The sequence below is a fragment of the Peromyscus maniculatus genome, chromosome 3 (genome assembly GCF_049852395.1).
Source record: "Peromyscus maniculatus bairdii isolate BWxNUB_F1_BW_parent chromosome 3, HU_Pman_BW_mat_3.1, whole genome shotgun sequence".
In the NCBI taxonomy this organism is placed as follows: domain Eukaryota; kingdom Metazoa; phylum Chordata; class Mammalia; order Rodentia; family Cricetidae; genus Peromyscus; species Peromyscus maniculatus.
This window is the reverse complement of record NC_134854.1, coordinates 121,290,748-121,307,803: the sequence shown is the minus strand read 5'-3', so window position 1 is coordinate 121,307,803 and position 17,056 is coordinate 121,290,748. Positions and strand designations below refer to the sequence as shown.

Below are 17,056 nucleotides of genomic sequence, written 5' to 3'. Positions count from 1 at the left end.
GTACGTCCGCCATGTTTGAACTTCTTAGCCCAGCTCGGATTGTGCTAACAAGCGTACTGTTAGAGGCTGCTAGGCGGCGTCAGCCCAAAGAACTGGTTTTCATGTCGTCGTCTCAGTTAAGGGAAACGAAAGAGCATTTCATCCCTCCTGTCTCGTGTGCCCACCGGTCCCCCTGCCCCTGCTTGCTGGTCTCTGTTACATCCCATGCTAGTAGCTTTTAGGCGGCGATGCATTATTAACCCTCACAAGCCATTTGCTTATGCTTATTGCATTTTATTTTCTTTTCCCTGTCCCCTGTATTGGATGTCTGTCCCGCCCGCCCCCGACCCCGCCTCCCTCTGTTGCCACTCCATCCCCTTCGCTGCTGCTCCTATCCCAGGGTGCCATTCGCACCAACCTCTCACTGCATAAGTGCTTTATCAGAGTAGAGGATGAGTGTGGGTCCTTTTGGACAGTTGAGGATGAAGAGTTTAGACGTGGCCGCCATATTCAACGAGGCCGTCCTCGCAAATACTGCCCCGGTGAAAACTCTGACGAGCTTGGCGCACAGTAAGAGCCTTTACTTGCTTTGTTCTTTTGTTTCTGCTGTTGCTTTGGCTTTGCATGGTTGACTCATCCCATGTGGTATGACATTTCACCCCAGAGCAGTGCCACAGCTTTCTGCAACAGAGACTTTTAAACGGTGGTGTCGATCCGACCATGGACCTCGCTCGTTTCTCTTTGGAACGCCAGTGCCTAGAACAGTGCTTTAAAAAAAAATTGTCTTTAATGCCAATGATTGACTGTATTTCGATTCAGCAGCTTACGGGGGGCCCTCAAAGCTAGATATTGCCTGTGTTACCCACAATCCCTGCAAGTGAAAGGAAACGATGGTTACAGTATATAATAGCTGGTGGGATATTTTTTTTTCCTATGTGAACACTGAAGCCATAGTAATTATGAACAACTAGAAATGTACCTGGCAAGCTAGACATAAGGGTGTGCCTGTAATGACAGCCCCTCCATACACCCCCCCCCTCCGGAGGCTGAGGCAGGAGGGCTGCACATTCCACTACCCACCTGGACTTTGTCAAGAGACTCTGTCTCCAAAACTGAAAACCAAATTGTCCCAAGCACAGGGAAAAGATTGATAATGTCATTCCCCTCAAAGTCTGTTGATAAATGAATGTCATTACCTACTGGAAGCCACACTTCCCCTCAGTATGTCCAGTGTAATTTTGTAGTGTTTTTTTTTTTTTTTTTTTATTTTAACTAGAGCAGGGATATTTTTCTTTAAAAAAAAAAAAAAAAAAAAGAAGGTATCTTGGCTTCTTTTACCTAGTCAACAGAAACAACACCAAATTAGACTGATTTCCCAGACTGGGCTGGGCAGGAAAGACAACCACTGGAACTCTTGCTTTACAAAGTAGGAATAGTGGTGCCGTTCCTCCAGTGGCCAGGGTCAAGTTCAGCTAAGAGTGAAGCCTCTGAGCAGAGGCTCCTCGTGCAGTCCCAGGCAGCCTGCCCTTGTGCCAGGCTCTCCCCTTCCTGCTGGAGTCTGGGCAGCAACTGACCCTTTGCGGACCGGCCTCCGAGGGAAATGCCCATGTGTTATAATCTCAGACAGCTTCCCCAGGGTGGACAGCCAGGTTCATCCCCAGAGGTCTTCACCCAGACCAACCCCGAGAAACAGATAGGCTTGAACTTCCCTTCGGTTTGGTGACTGGGAGGGGAACAGAGTTTCCAACGTGGAAAGGCTGCCAGCAAACTTAAAAACAGAACTTAGCGAGGCCCCCTGGGTGGATTGTGTTTAACTTGGCGTTTTCTGTCTCTTTCTTACGCAGTAACCCTTCCCTTATTAAAAACATGCAGAGCAGCCACGCCTACTGCACCCCCCTCAATGCAGCTCTCCAGGTAAGATTAACGGCCATCCCCAATCCGCAGCACAGGCGCGGGGCTCCCCCACTCATTTCAAAATATATTAGCCTCGCTCTAATTAGATATTAAATTTTAATTCCGTTAAACTTTTTTCTTAAGTGCACAAAGCCTCGTTCTCCCCGGAGGCAAACACATTGGACTGCTTCAGCATTAGCAGGATGCTCAGCATTTTGAATATTGTGGCAAAAAAAAAAAATTAAAAGTTCACTTATTAATATTTATCAGCAGTATCATAATTTCCATCCTCTTATTTCAGAATTTCACTTGAGGCAAAAATACCACAAGTGTAATTACTCTAGCACAGCTATTAATGTGCTGGATGATAGGCCACCATGTCACATGACCTTCCATTGTTCACAGGTTTAAAGAGAAAGCGAGGCTTTATTAAAGTCCATTTCAACACCTTTTCTTTCTGTGGGAGTGGGGTCTGGGTTTGTTTCCTCTTGTGTAAGTCAACTGTTTCAACAGCAGAAAGCTGAAGGAAAGGAGATGTTTCCAACCAGTTGTTCAGGCAAACCTTACACAGAATGTTTGTTTCCTACTGACAAGTAAGTCCTAGAGTACCTCAGTGAGGGTCCTAGAAGGTGCGTGCCCTAGGTGGGAGTGACGAGAGGGAAAATCTGTGTGTCTAGCCAGTCTTAAGTTTCTTGTTCCTCACAGTTGCCACACCACCAAGTTATTTCTAAAATTAATAGTAGCTGGTATCACTTCTTTTAAATACCTAAAACACCTTTCAAATACCTAAATACCTAATGCCATACTCAGATCTCCCTTAAGAGCTCAGAGGTAGCCAGGATCCTTGTAGTCATTGTGTCTGTTTAGGAAGACATGCCCAAAAGAATCTTGCAACCTTTCTATCACATAGGCTACAGACAAACCTCACTTATTGCACACTCCGAACACTGTTCAGTGTGAATAGTGTAGCACCCCAAAATCGGTTGTTGGATTCTGTGATGTCTTGGAAATGTTACGGTCCTTCAGAAAAGCCTCAGTGAAGGCAGAAATAGAGAAACAAATGGCCCAAAAGGGATGCCAGTGGAAGAAGGCTTGGAACACGTGGCATTATGGGAACTGGAGGAGGGAGGAGGAGGCATTGACAGCAGCCTGATTCTCACCACTTGCTAAACAAATATTGACTGAGCCCATATTCTGCGTGCCACAGGCCTGTCTTCCCAGCTCACCCGCAGCACCCTAAGGCTCTTCGTGGATAATGTGCCCCGACACAGTTCAAGGCAGGCCCACTGAACTGAGCATCTCAGTGATTCTATTTATTTCTTTCTAGCCTGCCTAAATTTACCAGGAGAAACTACTTTCTGCTTTTCTCTTAATTACTCGTAGTTGACGTAGTAACTTTAGAAGAGTAAATGAAAGCCCGCTTACCCGCTGCCTCTGTAAATACCATGCATTAGTAACTTATTTTCCCTGGAGTCTTGTGAAGTATGAATTTAAAGGCGGCTCTATCTGGAATGATATTAAAATTATAAGCACATTTTACATTCATGAGGCAGAAAAGGAAAAAAAAATATATAAGGATCCTCGTCCTTTGGATTCCCTTAACTATGTGACTAATTTCAATTAGCGTGCCTTATCGTTACAGACGCGTTCACACTTCATCTCCGAGACCTTTGTTTTTGTACCCTCTGCACACTTGCGTGTTTCCCCTGCTCACCCGAAACTGTCCTGCAGCTTTCCAGGAACACTTTAAGGAGTGTCTCCTCTGCTCCTCCTCTTGAATTTGGATTCCCCATCAGTAGACAGCCAATCATACAAGACAGCTTCCTGCCATGCACATTAAATAAAGAGCCCACCAGCAGGCCTTCCTTTCCATTATCGCCCACTTCCATTTTTCAAGGCGAGTAAAAATAACAGTGCAACAATATCCTTAAAAAAAAAATTACTAGAGCGACATAACGGCATGATATACAATTTATAAAATAGGACAGCAGAATCCACTACAGAAATAAAACATGGGGCTCGGGACAGATTGCATTATGCTCTGAAAAACTGAAGTAACTACGGGTAACCGTAAAGCTTCATATTTATAGACTGCCTTTTCCCCGGGGAACGCAGAGCAGTTAACGTTCCAGAAGCCGTGGTACTTACGGACTCGTGTGCCATCACTTAAAAACCTTTGTGTTTCTGGCAGAGGTGCCGGTTTGATATGAAGCCACACACTGTGCCCAGGATCATTTATATAATTAAGTCCATTATAAACATTGTGATACATCTGCTCCTAAGAGCATCAGCTACAGGAAGGACCTGTTAGAAGGTGATAATTTGTGGGTTGCTCTGATCCTTCTTCACTCCGCAAAGGACTATTCAAGAGGCATAGTGGTGGGCCAGGCCCCAGGATCTTACTGTAGCCCAGTGGCTAGGGTTTTGTTTAAAGGAACAAGACTCTGTGCTTACATTGTGTCTGAGAGTTAAGGGACCAAGACGACAAGGTCTTGCCACTGGGTGACTTTCGTCACTGCAGCTGCTGGGCCTCTTCCTGCGATCCACAATCCTTTGTCAATCAGAAGTTGCTTTCGCCCATAATACTTTGCGAATAAAGAAGAGTAAACGGATACTCATCTTAACAGACTGTATCTGTTTCCATGGTTTTCACTTCTCAGTTTAGGGCTTCGGGATCCAATAAAATATCAAGGTAGCAATGGCCCCAGCTTCGTTCCCATCCTGACCATGCAACGCTGTCCAGTGAGAGCAGATCCCACGGGGTACTTGCAGTGAGAGGGCCGCCTGTTAGTCAGTTGACAGGCAAGGCAGAACTGACATGGCAGGGAAGTGTGGCCGCTGTGTGGTCTCACATAAGGCAGCTGAAGGTGGCAGCCCAGCTGCAGCTGGCAGTGATGTTACTCTGCCAACTGTACTGCCCAGAAAGAGTAGAAATGTTTTATTGCAGTTATAAAAGATGCATCCAGAAAGTGCTGGATACCAACTGATTATCTGGTGAACCGCAGAAGAAGTCATAAGAAACTTGCCCTCCTCCCTTTACTTTCCAAAAGGGAGCAGGTAATTCCGCTGGGGAAAGAGGGAGGGAGACACCGGGTTATATCCAGGGAGCAAGAGCGCAACCGACTCACAGGCAGACTCACTGCAGCCCGGCTCCGCTCCTGGTCTCCCTTTGTTCCTGGCTCATACCTTCTCTTTGGTGCCAGCTTTTCTAGAATAGTTAGGGCTCTCACATGGTGGGCCAACTGAAGCCACTCTGCCAGATTGTCTCGTGATCGTACTTTCTCTCATTAGAATGGAAAACCAGGCATAGTGTAGTCTGCGAGAAGACAATTTTGATAAATCTTCATCTAATTACAGCTGCCTCTTTTCCCAAGCCTGTCCTCCTGAATAATAAAAGGAAAAGTCACGGGGGCACACTTCCTACCCAGGGGAAACAAATGGGGCTCCTTCAGTCCGGTGGGTTTTTTTGTTTTGTTTTGTTTTTTGACAACTGTCCACATTGCAGACAGGGTGGCCATTATAGTTACATTTGGTATGACAGGAAAGAACAGTAGTCTACCAGACTTTAGTTTGGGGTGGAGTAGACTTTTTTGGAGAGGTGGTAGTCCTTTCTATACTCTTTTTTGTGCTGACACTCATTTGGAATGACTTTGTCACCTTTAATATCGATATACTTAGTTGTAAAGGGAATAAGATTTAGTCTTTCTTTTTGCTAGAGAGTCTTCTTCACTCCCAAAGTCCTCCGTGATTGGTCTGAGGCTGAGGGATGTGATGTTACCTTCATCTGGTTATGTCAGCCTTCACTAAGCAGGTTCAGAAATCATTAAAACGGGAATGATAGGAGAGAAAAAATGGATTCCAGTTCTATAATCTCTTCCTTTCCTATGGGTGTTTATGGAAGTTCTCATAAATTTGAGCCATGTGGCCATATAATCTGATCAAATCTTGGATATCCAATAGTGGAGTCATCAAAATGGATAAAGAAATGAAAATTCCATTATATTTCACTATGATCTAGAAATATTCAGTTCTTCTTGAAAAAAAAAAAAAAGACATTGGATATACACTTCATATTAGATACTTTTGTCTAAACCATACGACTCCACAAGGCAGGACCCAGCAGGTGACTTCACCCATGGACTCTTCGGTGCCCATATAGCTTATCCAAATGAAGCCCACAGCTCCTGAAGCAAAATCCTACCGCTCCTGGAAATTGTCAGCGGTGATCCAGTGAACTTGAACTGACGGCTGTCGGACACACCACTCCTTGCTAACAGAGCCTTCTTGTCTTGCTCCTTCTCCCATTTCCTTTGGTTTCTTTTGCCCAATGCAGGCTTCCATGGCTGAGAATAGTATACCTCTGTACACTACCGCTTCCATGGGCAACCCCACTCTGGGCAACCTGGCCAGTGCCATCCGGGAGGAGCTGAACGGGACCATGGAGCATGCCAACAGTCACGAGAGCGACAGTAGTCCGGGCAGATCCCCTCTGCAAGCTGTGTGAGTACTGTCTCCCCAAGCCCCGCGTCGCCTGACCCCAGCCTCCCTGCTAAAGGCTCCAGCAAGCTCTTCCCTGGCCCTTCCCTCATTTCTGATTTCTTAAGAGCCTAGTGTCGCTTGTTAGTGCCAAAAAGGACTAGTTAGCGTAACTCTCTCGTAAAAGCAATCGGCTCCATCCACTGTGAGTGCACGCAGCAAGAGAATGAGAAGTTTCCTTCGCTTTGTGTCTCAGACCCTTATTTAAGTCGCACTGTGATTTTTCTCCTAAAATCAGTACACACCTCTTTGAGAAAGCTCATGGTGTGTTCAACTTCCGGGCCAGCCGGACCTAGTGAGGAAAGAGACGCTTGTTTACTTGGTTGTGCGCTAAGTTTAACCACTTGAGCTCAGCACCGCAGCATTATTACCAAGCATTAATGATGGCACAAATGAAAGGCGGCATGATTTATAGATTGCTCTTAAAATATCAAAAGGAAATTTAATAGGAGCATTACAGCAGCAGACGGCAGGATAATGAGCGCACATATAACTGAACGAAGCAATGGGCCATGGTTGCCTGGGCTGCATGTGAATGGCACCAAGACCACACAAGCCTCAGCCAAAGGCCAGCAGGTTGGGGTGCCACTTGGTGGTGGGTGAAGGTTGAAAATGACGGCCTCGGCCGTAGTTCCTAGGAAGGGTCCAGCAACAGAGAAGAACCCCTGTGATGCCAGGTGCTTGGGTGTGCAGAGACCCGGGCTGCTAATGGCAGCCTCCCTTTTCCAAAGAGAGTTTCTCCAAAACCATGGCCCACACTTGAAGGGACTAAACCAGTTCAGTGTTTCCAGGGCTGCCCGCTCCAAGAATAGGCCACTTGTCTGCACATTCTTTCTGGATTACTGACCGACATCTTATTTTAGGAAATTTGAGGGATGGGAACGGAAAATGTGACCTTTAACAAGGAGGGACGGAATGAACTGGCTTCCAGTGACAAGGGGGGGAAATGGTATCTGCCAGCGTAATGGGCAGATCTGAAATTTTGCTTTCTAGCGTTTGAATCCCGTGCCCCGGGTGCTTTAAAAGGGGTCTTTAGAGGCGAGAGTGATAGCTGTTAATTTGTCGGCATAGTCTAGGCCCGATGACACGCTAGCATTTTAGGAGAGAGTGTATTCTTCCCACTGTTGACACCAAATTTCATCTTCCCTAAAGCAAGCTGGTGTTTATGACTCTTCTGTTACCTTACCGATATTCACCGTCGTCGTTGGACATTTTATTTCAATATTCGAGAAGTTTAGAGCAACACTAAGTAGGCATATAAGCCACTCCAAGACATACCATTGAGCAAGAATATCAGAAGTTACCGAGTGGAGGGCACACTACTTTCTCACAGTCTGTTCAAACTCCAACGTGTAATCCATATTACTTTACTATTAGTGAGAAAAAAAGTAGATTTAAAAAAAAAAAGAAAAGAAAGGTCCATGGAGACAGGCCTGTCCATGATGGAAGTTCATTTGCTTAACAAGACTGCATGAACTGTAGATGTACCAAAAGAACTATATATTTTACAGCAGTCATCCTAATGTGTAACAAGGCAAAGGCTTCGACTGCATGAAAGGAGGAAAGAGAAAGGGCCCCCGCACAGCGCTATCAAAACATGACGCTCGCACATCAGGTTTCCGCCACGTGCCCTGTGGTGCTGCCCTGTGCCGACAGCAGCCTCACTGTGCTGCTCAGTGTCACAGCCAGTTAGTCTTGCTGACCCCGCGCTTCCATTAACTGAGTTCTGTAATGACAGAGATGGCATTCTTGTCCAGTGTGCATTACCCTGCTAGGATGCAAATTGTTTTTTAACTGTTCCAGTCTATTGGAATAAATCAAGCCATAAACTTTACAACAAGGCTCACAAGACACTGTTAGGACGCTGGTCTAGCACATGGGCAGCACTGTCGTACAGCTCTCTGCTCTTCACTTTGCTGTGACACAAACCACAAAGCGTTGCCTTTCACTTAAAAAAAGAAAAAAAAGGTAGAAGGTAGTCACATAATGATGGTTTGGGGACAGTGTACTTTCATTGTGGAGCTAAAGAGCCACCAGACCAAAGGCTCTGTGCTGGGTGTGCACCCTGAACAGGGACACAATGCCTTTAAACACTCGTTGGCTATAGTTAAAAACCCAGGTGTTCCCAGAATGGCTGTTGAAAAGGATTACTCAGATGTAAGGGGAACAGAGAGATGGTGTTTTGCTCCATTAGCCGTTGGGAGCCCTTTTGGAAATAGTAGGCCTGGTAGGGGGAGGCTGAAGAGGGGCATCTGTTGTGCAGCCCTGTTCTGTAGAGGGCACATGTGTATGTGCCCAGTGGGAGGGGAGCCTTTAGCAGTCTGAATCTTACGGGGAAGGCGGAAGAGGCCTTAGGGTCATACCTGGTGTAGGTTTTCAGGTCGTCACACAGGAGATCTAGTTGGTGGGATTTGTTGGCCATCCATTCTATGCTAAGCACTAGGATAAACCACTTAGCTTGTGTCAACATCATTTCCCGTGTTTGGGTGAGGTAAACACTCACTGAATGTTGGGGAGAACGAAAGAGTCTCTGGTGTTAGGAACTCTGGTTTGTGGGAGCCTTCCGTTTGCGGCTCTCATTGTTCGGGGCTGCATCTAGAAAACGATGATTTACAGTCATAAAGTAAGAACGTCATGTTAAGATGAGTCTGGTTTTTTCCCCAGGGCTTCCCATCCTTACCTCCAAGGCTTTGTGCAGTATCATCAGACTGCACCTTGCGAACCAGAGATTAAGTACTAAGTATGATAGCTTTTAAAAATGCACGCAGGAAAGTGTTACTCTGGAAAATAGCAGTTCAGCCTCAGTAACTAGTTTTAAAAAATGGTCTCTAAAGGGCAAATTCCTGTTGCTGGACATTACTAAGCCCACGTAGGCAGTGGCAATGCGGTGACTGTGAAGTCACAGTTCCCCCTATAGTGAACTCAGAAACAAACGTCCACCGTGATCGGTAATGCAGGGGGTGTGGGTCAGGGGAGCTGGGGCTGTACCGCACACCTGTGAGACCAGGAACTATTTTCTCAGAGTAACACTTGGGACACTGACATTGAGTCTCACTTGATAGCACCCCTCTGCAAATTAATATCCCCATAAATCAGGACAGCCATAAAGATGCTTTGGCCTCTGCTCCAACAATTCCATTCTTAGACATTTATCCCAAGGAGGTAAATCAACAGCAGGGGGAAGATTAATGGCTAGCAGTGGCTCACTGTCCTATGCAGACGCAGAAGGGAAAGAAGGCCGATACAGAGTGCCCGGGGGGGGGGGCGGGGGGGGGGGGCGTGCTGACTGACCAACAGACGGAACCGCACAGAACCAGAAGAACTGTCACGAAAAAGCCAACAAAATACAAAAAAGAGAGACAATAATTCCTGCTGTGGCTAAAGTATGTAATAATGTGCTCCCCCAAGGGAAGGGAGAGGCTAGGACTAACCCTGATCTGGGCTGACCACACAGGCATGTGACGTGTTCAGTGACACGGTGCCCCAAGCATGGAAGGACACAGCCCTCTTTGAAAGGTTTGATGTTTCTCTTGAAGTGAATATTTCTCATTCAGGAACTCTGCAAACCAGAGAGCCAGGCCTAGGCCTTATTTCAGAAACAAAAGATGAGCACAACTATTAAAAAATTGAAGTGGCTGGAGACCCACATAGAAAATATACCATGGGACTGTGGTTTGTTGTGCAAGTGGGTTTTAAGAATATGGGTATAATTGTTCAAAGCTATTTATCTGACATCTAGCCCCTCAGCTCCCTCTATGCCATGCTAATTTTAGTGTCAGTTGATTTTGAAGGTTCCTGTCTCCCAGGGCCGGCCTCTTGTTTGTTTTTAAATGGTTCCAGGGGCCTTTGGGGCTCCATACAGCATCAATTATTTAGGAAGTCAGCCATCCCCAGAACCACCTCTTATTACTAATACTTGATAATGTCCATTATAAGTCCCTCCCACTTGCAGCCGGTCTCAGAGATGGGCACATTTGAACTTGAATGGTTCTTTTACATATCAAAAGCCCCCCTGCAACAGAAAGTCCTTTGTATTTGTAAAAGATCAGTTGTAAATATGATTTACGAACAGCTTTTCACAGTTGTTATCAGAGTGGTTTTGTGTGATCATGCCAGCCCCCTTCAGATGAACCGAGCCCCAGTCCATAATGAGAAAGTTGGCAGCTCTCAAGGTAGCTAGAGTGTCCGGGTGGCGGCTACCAGCCGGGCCTCATGTTTTGCCTTGTTTACAGCTGACAGCGTTATTATTCTGATCGGGGCTCTGCTCTCTTATCATATTGTTGTGTTGAGCAAGCCTTTTCCTCTCCATTTGTGTTTCCTGGCAGGGCTTTTCTTGCCTTATTGACAGTTTGTAAAAATATGCATTAATTTGGAGCTTCAAGCATGTATCATGGTGTCTCTTTGCTGTGTTTGCTTGAAGTTGATTAATGATAGACCCTCGCTTGGGGTCGTCCTCTGGAGGGTTCTTTCACAGGTTCTGCATGTTAACTAGCCGAGCAGAACACACAGCAAGCCATGATTAGCCTGGCCAGCCTCCTGTGCTCAGTGGTCCCCATGAACCACTGCTCTATTACAGATTCCCATTTCACATAATTATTTGCAGGGTGGCATTCATCCACCCAGGATGTCGCTATGGGGCCTGTTATTTGGTACGCAAAAGTATGGTCCTGGGACCAGCGCCATGCCCTGGAAACTCTTAGAAATGCAGAGTCTGAGCTCCATACACTGCTCTGTCACAAGGTCCTTGGGTAAAATCGTGTGTCCTGAAAAGCAGGAGAAATGATTTCTGTACAGAATACTTCCTAAAACTTTGGACAGAAATGTCCAAAGGATCTTCTTTGCGCACCAATGCTATTACACTGAGCAGTACAGAAGCCCTTGTTCACATGTGCTCCCTAGACCCCTGGAACTGGACAACAGACATTATGTCATAGCAAGTTTCCCACCGTATTTGGAAAACACGTGGCCAGGGTTACTCTGCCTCTACTGGATATTGTCGCTGTGGCACGTGTCTTCTAGGTTGCTCCAACCCCGGTTGGGCATCAATCTGGATGCCCCTCTAAGTCTGTTCCTCTCTCTGTAGGCATCCCGTACACGTCAAAGAGGAACCCCTCGACCCTGAAGAAGCTGAAGGGCCTCTGTCCTTAGTGACAACAGCCAACCACAGTCCAGATTTCGACCATGACAGAGATTACGAAGATGAACCAGTAAATGAGGACATGGAGTGAACCTCTGGGCGGGCCGACCCCCGAGACCGAAGATTGGGGGGAGAAAAAAGCAAAACAAAACAAATCAAATAAAAACAAACCACGTCAAAAGTTAGCAGTGAAAGCGTTCTCCGCTTGTTGTCCAGTCTGGAGGATTTTCGCTACACTTTGACAACTCGGAAATGTGTTAACTCTTAGTGCCATCAAGAATCCCATTTGGGAGTATTTTTGATTTTTCTACTTTTTGTTGACAAAAGGGATTTGTACTCTGTGCATTGGACGGACCTGTTTGGTACTTGGGATTTTCCTCTTTGAGTCAACATCAGTGTTGTAAATTCGATAAACGGATTCACTTTTAGCAGCAGACTTTGAACTGCAGTTTTGTCCTGTCAAGGCCGACACCGAGGACACCCGACTGAGCTCGCGCACCTGTGCCGCAGACCAAGCCTTCGCCTGAATTCAAGATTCCAGTGGACGACCTGTTTGCACAGCACTGCATGTTGATATCACTGCCTTTACTCACTTTGGGTTTTTTTTGTTTGTTTGTTTTTTGTTTTTGTTTTTGTTTTTTGCTTCCAGTTGGGATGGGGAAGGCCTTTGTGTGTTTATTGGGGGGAGGGGTTAAAAATAATTATCCCAAACTTTTTAATGTATTGCTTTTTTTTTTTTTTTTTTTTTTGCTTCTTCTATACCATTTTAAGTTCTGACCTCAGGCCTCCATTTGGGCCCACGGCCTCTTTGGAGGCTTCACGTTTTCTGTACCTTGTGATGAATGTTAATAGGTGTTTTTATTATACAAAGCTGAATGTCATTTCTCGTCTGTAGTTTTCTGGCACTCATTCCATTTTCCTATAGACATCACCATGTTTCTCTCAAGTTTCAAAAAACAAAACAAAACATTCCGTTTTGGTCTTTTTTCCGAAAAAAAAAAAAAAATCCCAAAGGCTGCACCTTACACCTGAAGGTCCTCTCACAGGGACATGATGTCCTGCCAGAAAGAGAGTGAAGGACAGAACAAGAGAGAGAAACACACACGCACACATTCTAGGAACATAACAGATTCCTTTCACAAAAGCAGTATTGGGGGGACGGGGATGGGAATGCTTGAGATTTTCCTTTTATTTTCATAGTGCCCACCATTGTGAGTAACTGCCACCACATTCTCTCAGCATCAGGAAACACAGCCAAGAGAGACCCTGAAAAGAGTAAACAATCATTCATAATTAGACTGGTATGACGGCCATGGCAGGCGCTCCCCTGTATCATGAAGTGGCCAGGACCGCAGACTCTGGGAGGTCCTTACCAGCATGGGTTGCTTTGTTTGCAAGATGACCAAAAAGCCAGCTGCCCTAACTAACTTTACTCAGCATGGGGACAGCACTGAGTTCGTCCATCAGTTCAGACCTGCTTGGTGGCAGCGGCGGTGTTCGTCTGTTTTAATGCAAATGAGACTTCACATTGAACTTGTGACGGGAGAGAATGAGGACTGAGCTGGGCAGATGCTGATGTTCCGGTTTCCAGTGTGCAAAGCCGGTCCTGCAGTTCAGTCTGCGCTGGGATAGGATCACACCATCCATCCCAGGAGCACAGACTAAACAGATGACCCCAGTAGACAGACGGAGGCTCCTGGGACCAGGGCCCTCAGAACGCTATGGCTCTAGGTCAGTATACCCTCAGCCCTTCAAAACCCCCCCACACTTCGATCTACACCCACTTCCCTGGCATTTATTTATCTAGGGCTGTAGCTTTTGGTTGGGTTTAGTTTGAGAGCCTTTTGGAGCTTAATTTATATACTTTGTACTTTTTATTTCTAAAATTACCAAAGATATTATGCAAAGGTAAATTATTTTCTTTTATGCTTTATCTGATGAAGCCAAATATCCTCTTATTGTTGATCAAAGGAGGCAGAAGGGTTCAGAGGCAAATGATGAGGTCCAGGCTGTTTGCCAGCCTAAGGGAGATAATCTGCCCCCCCCCCCAACAGCATTCATTTAGCAGACTAAGTAGGCAATGGAACCAAAGTTTTTTACTTTTTTCTATTTTTTTTCCTTTTTCTTTCCTGTACCTGTACAGAGACCAAAACTAACTCCTAAAAGGAGAAAATACGGGGCTACTGCAGAGAAAAACAAACAGGAAAACAGTATTATAGCTCCTATGGAAAGATTGGGGTACCATCTCAAAGCAAAAGAAATGAATGTATGATACTGAAAATTAGTGTAGAAATCAAGGAGACACTTAGGATGAATTCAGAGAGAACAGAAAAGTGTCCGACTGCACCAGGCCACTTCTAGAATAAAGAGATTTTTTTTAGAACACTCGTATGCCACTTTTATTTAAGGGCTGTGCTGTGATCGCTGCATTGATTTTGTTTGATCTTGGCATATATCCTCTAGTTTCTTGCTGCTTTTGGTTGTTTTTCCTTTTTCAGATTATGATTTGGTCAGCATTTTTCATTTCCACAGAGAAAGGTAACATTCCCATCCACTCATAAGCGTAGACTAGAAAGTCTTTGGCAATTACTTCTGAAGCTTTACTCTGCTTTCTGTAGAGGGGCGGTCTGTGCTTACTCATGCCCCACCCCCCACCCCCCACTTTTCCAGGCAGCTTCACGAAATGCAGGCAGTAGCCAGGCAGGGTCATGGGAAGGGGGCCTGTGCTTCTAAACTGAGTGGTTGCTGGTTAGATATTCAAAAGAGGATAAAAATCTGGTAGATTAGTTCCTTCTCAGCATGTGTAGCTAGACATGAGTAAAGATAACAGCATGAGAACCGTTAGTACGCATACCTCAGTTCAAACCTTTAGGGAATGATGAAAACATTTAAAAATATACATTTCACTCAGTTGCACTTAGTTGTATGTCTTGCATGCTTAGTCTAAAGACTGTAGCAAAAAAAAAAATAAAGAAAAAAGAAAAATTAGATTTTACATATCTTTGCAGGTGTCACAGCCTTGCAGAAGAACCAACTCAAAAAAAATAAAAGAAAGAAAAGTTCTCAGGCTTTACAGCAAGCCATCTTCACTCTGATTTTTACAATTCTGATTCTGTCCCTTGGGGGGGATTCTGGTCGCTTCTTTAGAATGGGGTTGATGCGGTTGTACATATATCTCGATCTGTCTGTGTGAATCTTTGTCTTTTGTGGGGGAGGGCCGAGGGCAGCTCTTTTCTTTCTTTCTTTTTTTTTTTTTTTCTAATTTTATTTTTTAGGTATTGTTCCTAAAAAGGAATAAATGCATACATTTGTTTGTCAAAACATCTTTGCTTTTTGTGCAACTGCATTTTATTAATGATACTTTAAAAAAGAAGAAGAAGAAAACCACAGTGTCTTTGGGGGGAAAATCTACTGTATGTAATAGATTTGCAGCCAATGCTGCACCTGTATTTTATTTCATTACCCTTGATTTATGAACATTGGATGACATGTTGACATGTGGGAGGAAAGAAGAAACTCCAGAACAGTTTTTTTTTTGGGGGGTTGGGGGTTTTTTTGTTGTTGTTTTTGTTTTGTTTTTGCTTTTAAATTGTAATTGTAACATAGTTGACATAATTTGTTTCCTATTCTCATTAATTGGAACATTTTGTACAGGTTCATGGGGTGGGGTGTGTGTGAGTGTGTGTGTGTGTGTGTGTGTGTGTGTATGAGTGTGTGTATGTGTGTGTGTGTGTGTGTGAGAATCTGTTTTTGATACATTCCTGTTCCTTGTGTTGATCCTACCACTGCCTTCTTGACTATCTTAAAAGAAGTTCCTAAGTTTGAAATGAGAAAAAAAAAAAAAAAGTTGTTTAAAAAAAAATGTTCTCTCCTGCTGCAGTCAATATTTTTGCATGATGAAATTCCAGGGTCACACTTTCAAAGTTTTATCAGTAAAGTAGTGGTTAATAATGGGAAGTGTTGAAAATATTGAACTTTTTGTATAAAAACAAATTTACAAGGTCCCAAGGTGTAGACAATTTGTTACTTTTTCTTTCCTTTCTTAGTAAAACTCAAGCAAACATGAGGGAGGTTGGCCCATGTGTCAGACTCACACAGTCGTGATGAAGACCCACCCTTGTTCCTAGGGTCTGTCCAGGTGAAAAGGCTTAGGTTGCCATATTGCGCCAGCAAATGGTGAACCATCAAGACTTAACGTACATGGTGACCTAGCTGCCAGTGCCCTCCTCACATCAGAAGACAGTTGACTTGACATTCCCAGCATCCCTCCCGTCAGCCATAATAAAGCAAGCCTTGGTTTAAAAAAAATAAACAAAATAATTGAACCAAAATGTAATGTAAATCACTAACTCTTATTTTTTAACTACACACAAAATCAAATTGAGAAGTCTCCTCCTTTCTACATTCTAGCTGAGCTCTCAGTCTCCAAGCGCGTAAAGCAGACTCTGCTTATGACTTTGAATCTTTCTGGTACCTTCTGGTCAATGCCATACCCTCCGGACAGTCTGGAAGTGTTTTGCAACTCGGTTTCACTTTCTTATCCTGCGAAGCAATTGGACAGTTCTAAGGGCGTCTCGTGGGTCCACTGTAACTCGATGCAGCAGCCCTGCCACCCAGGCGCCTGGGTGGAGCTGGTGCGGTCTGGGTTGTGAGCGTGCTGCTCTCTGTGTATGTGCTGCCACTAACGAGGACTGTTTTGTTTTGTTTTGTTTTGATAAGGCATAAAAGAATCTCATTCCTTGACATCAACTGTAATTCCATCATTCCATGTCTGTGGATACAGACAATAAAAAAAAAAATGTTGTGTAGTCAGTGATCATTTACTGACATGAGAGCATTCTCAAATGCAATAAAAATGCTGGTTGTTCACACTGGTAGACAAAGTTGCCACAGCCTAAGTTTTTTCCCCACTCCTGACCTGCTGAGACCGTACAGCAGGCCCGTGCCCCATGCTCTCCCTTAGCAGCAGCTGCTCCGTGCCGGAGTCACAGTCGGCCTGGCGAGCGAGCGACGGGGCTGAGGGAAGCCCCTCACAGAAGGGTTCCAAGGAAAGGTGGAGGGGCCGGCTCCGTCAGAGGGAACACGCTCTCTTCTTCACCAAATTTGACAAAGAGAAAAAACAACAACAACAACAAAGCGTTTAATAACTAACACGAAGAGCCAAACTAAAATTTCAGAGGAAAGCAATCTTATGAATAATTCATTAACATTTCACATCTGCAAGATCAGTCATCCAAATAAAATGCTAACGTCAAAACCACGCACCATCTACAATATTCTCATCAAGAAAGCTTTTACATATAATGATAAACGCTTAGATTAGAACAGATGATTTTATAAAAATACTCTATCAAAAGTATGCTGGGTTAACCACACAGAGAAGATAGCAGAGCCGGATGGAGAACCCCGGGTCCCAGGAAACCACCTGTGGTGATTATTTTTAATTCTATACCTCTAGAAAAATGTGCTTTCTCTCTTCAGCTTAATTCTGTCACACATATTCTAAGGACT

General features: G+C 44.7%; 1 protein-coding gene across 15 annotated transcripts in view; it reads left to right on the top strand.

Annotated features, from left to right (window-relative positions):
- The window catches only part of Foxp1 (forkhead box P1), a 524,457-nt gene extending 508,029 nt beyond the window's left edge, over nucleotides 1–16,428 (top strand). For 14 of the 15 annotated variants that reach the window (XM_015989405.3, XM_076567455.1, XM_076567453.1 and 11 more), the window contains 3 exons: nucleotides 1,824–1,893; nucleotides 6,206–6,372; nucleotides 11,492–16,428. In XM_015989405.3, coding sequence (XP_015844891.1) covers nucleotides 1,824–1,893; nucleotides 6,206–6,372; nucleotides 11,492–11,636 — 382 coding nt within the window. In that variant the 3' untranslated portion in view covers nucleotides 11,637–16,428. Of the gene's footprint in view, nucleotides 1–379; nucleotides 550–1,823; nucleotides 1,894–6,205; nucleotides 6,373–11,491 lie in introns of all 15 variants that reach the window. The other variant, XM_076567459.1, reaches the window with a different exon arrangement.
- Nucleotides 16,429–17,056: the final 628 nt, after the last annotated feature.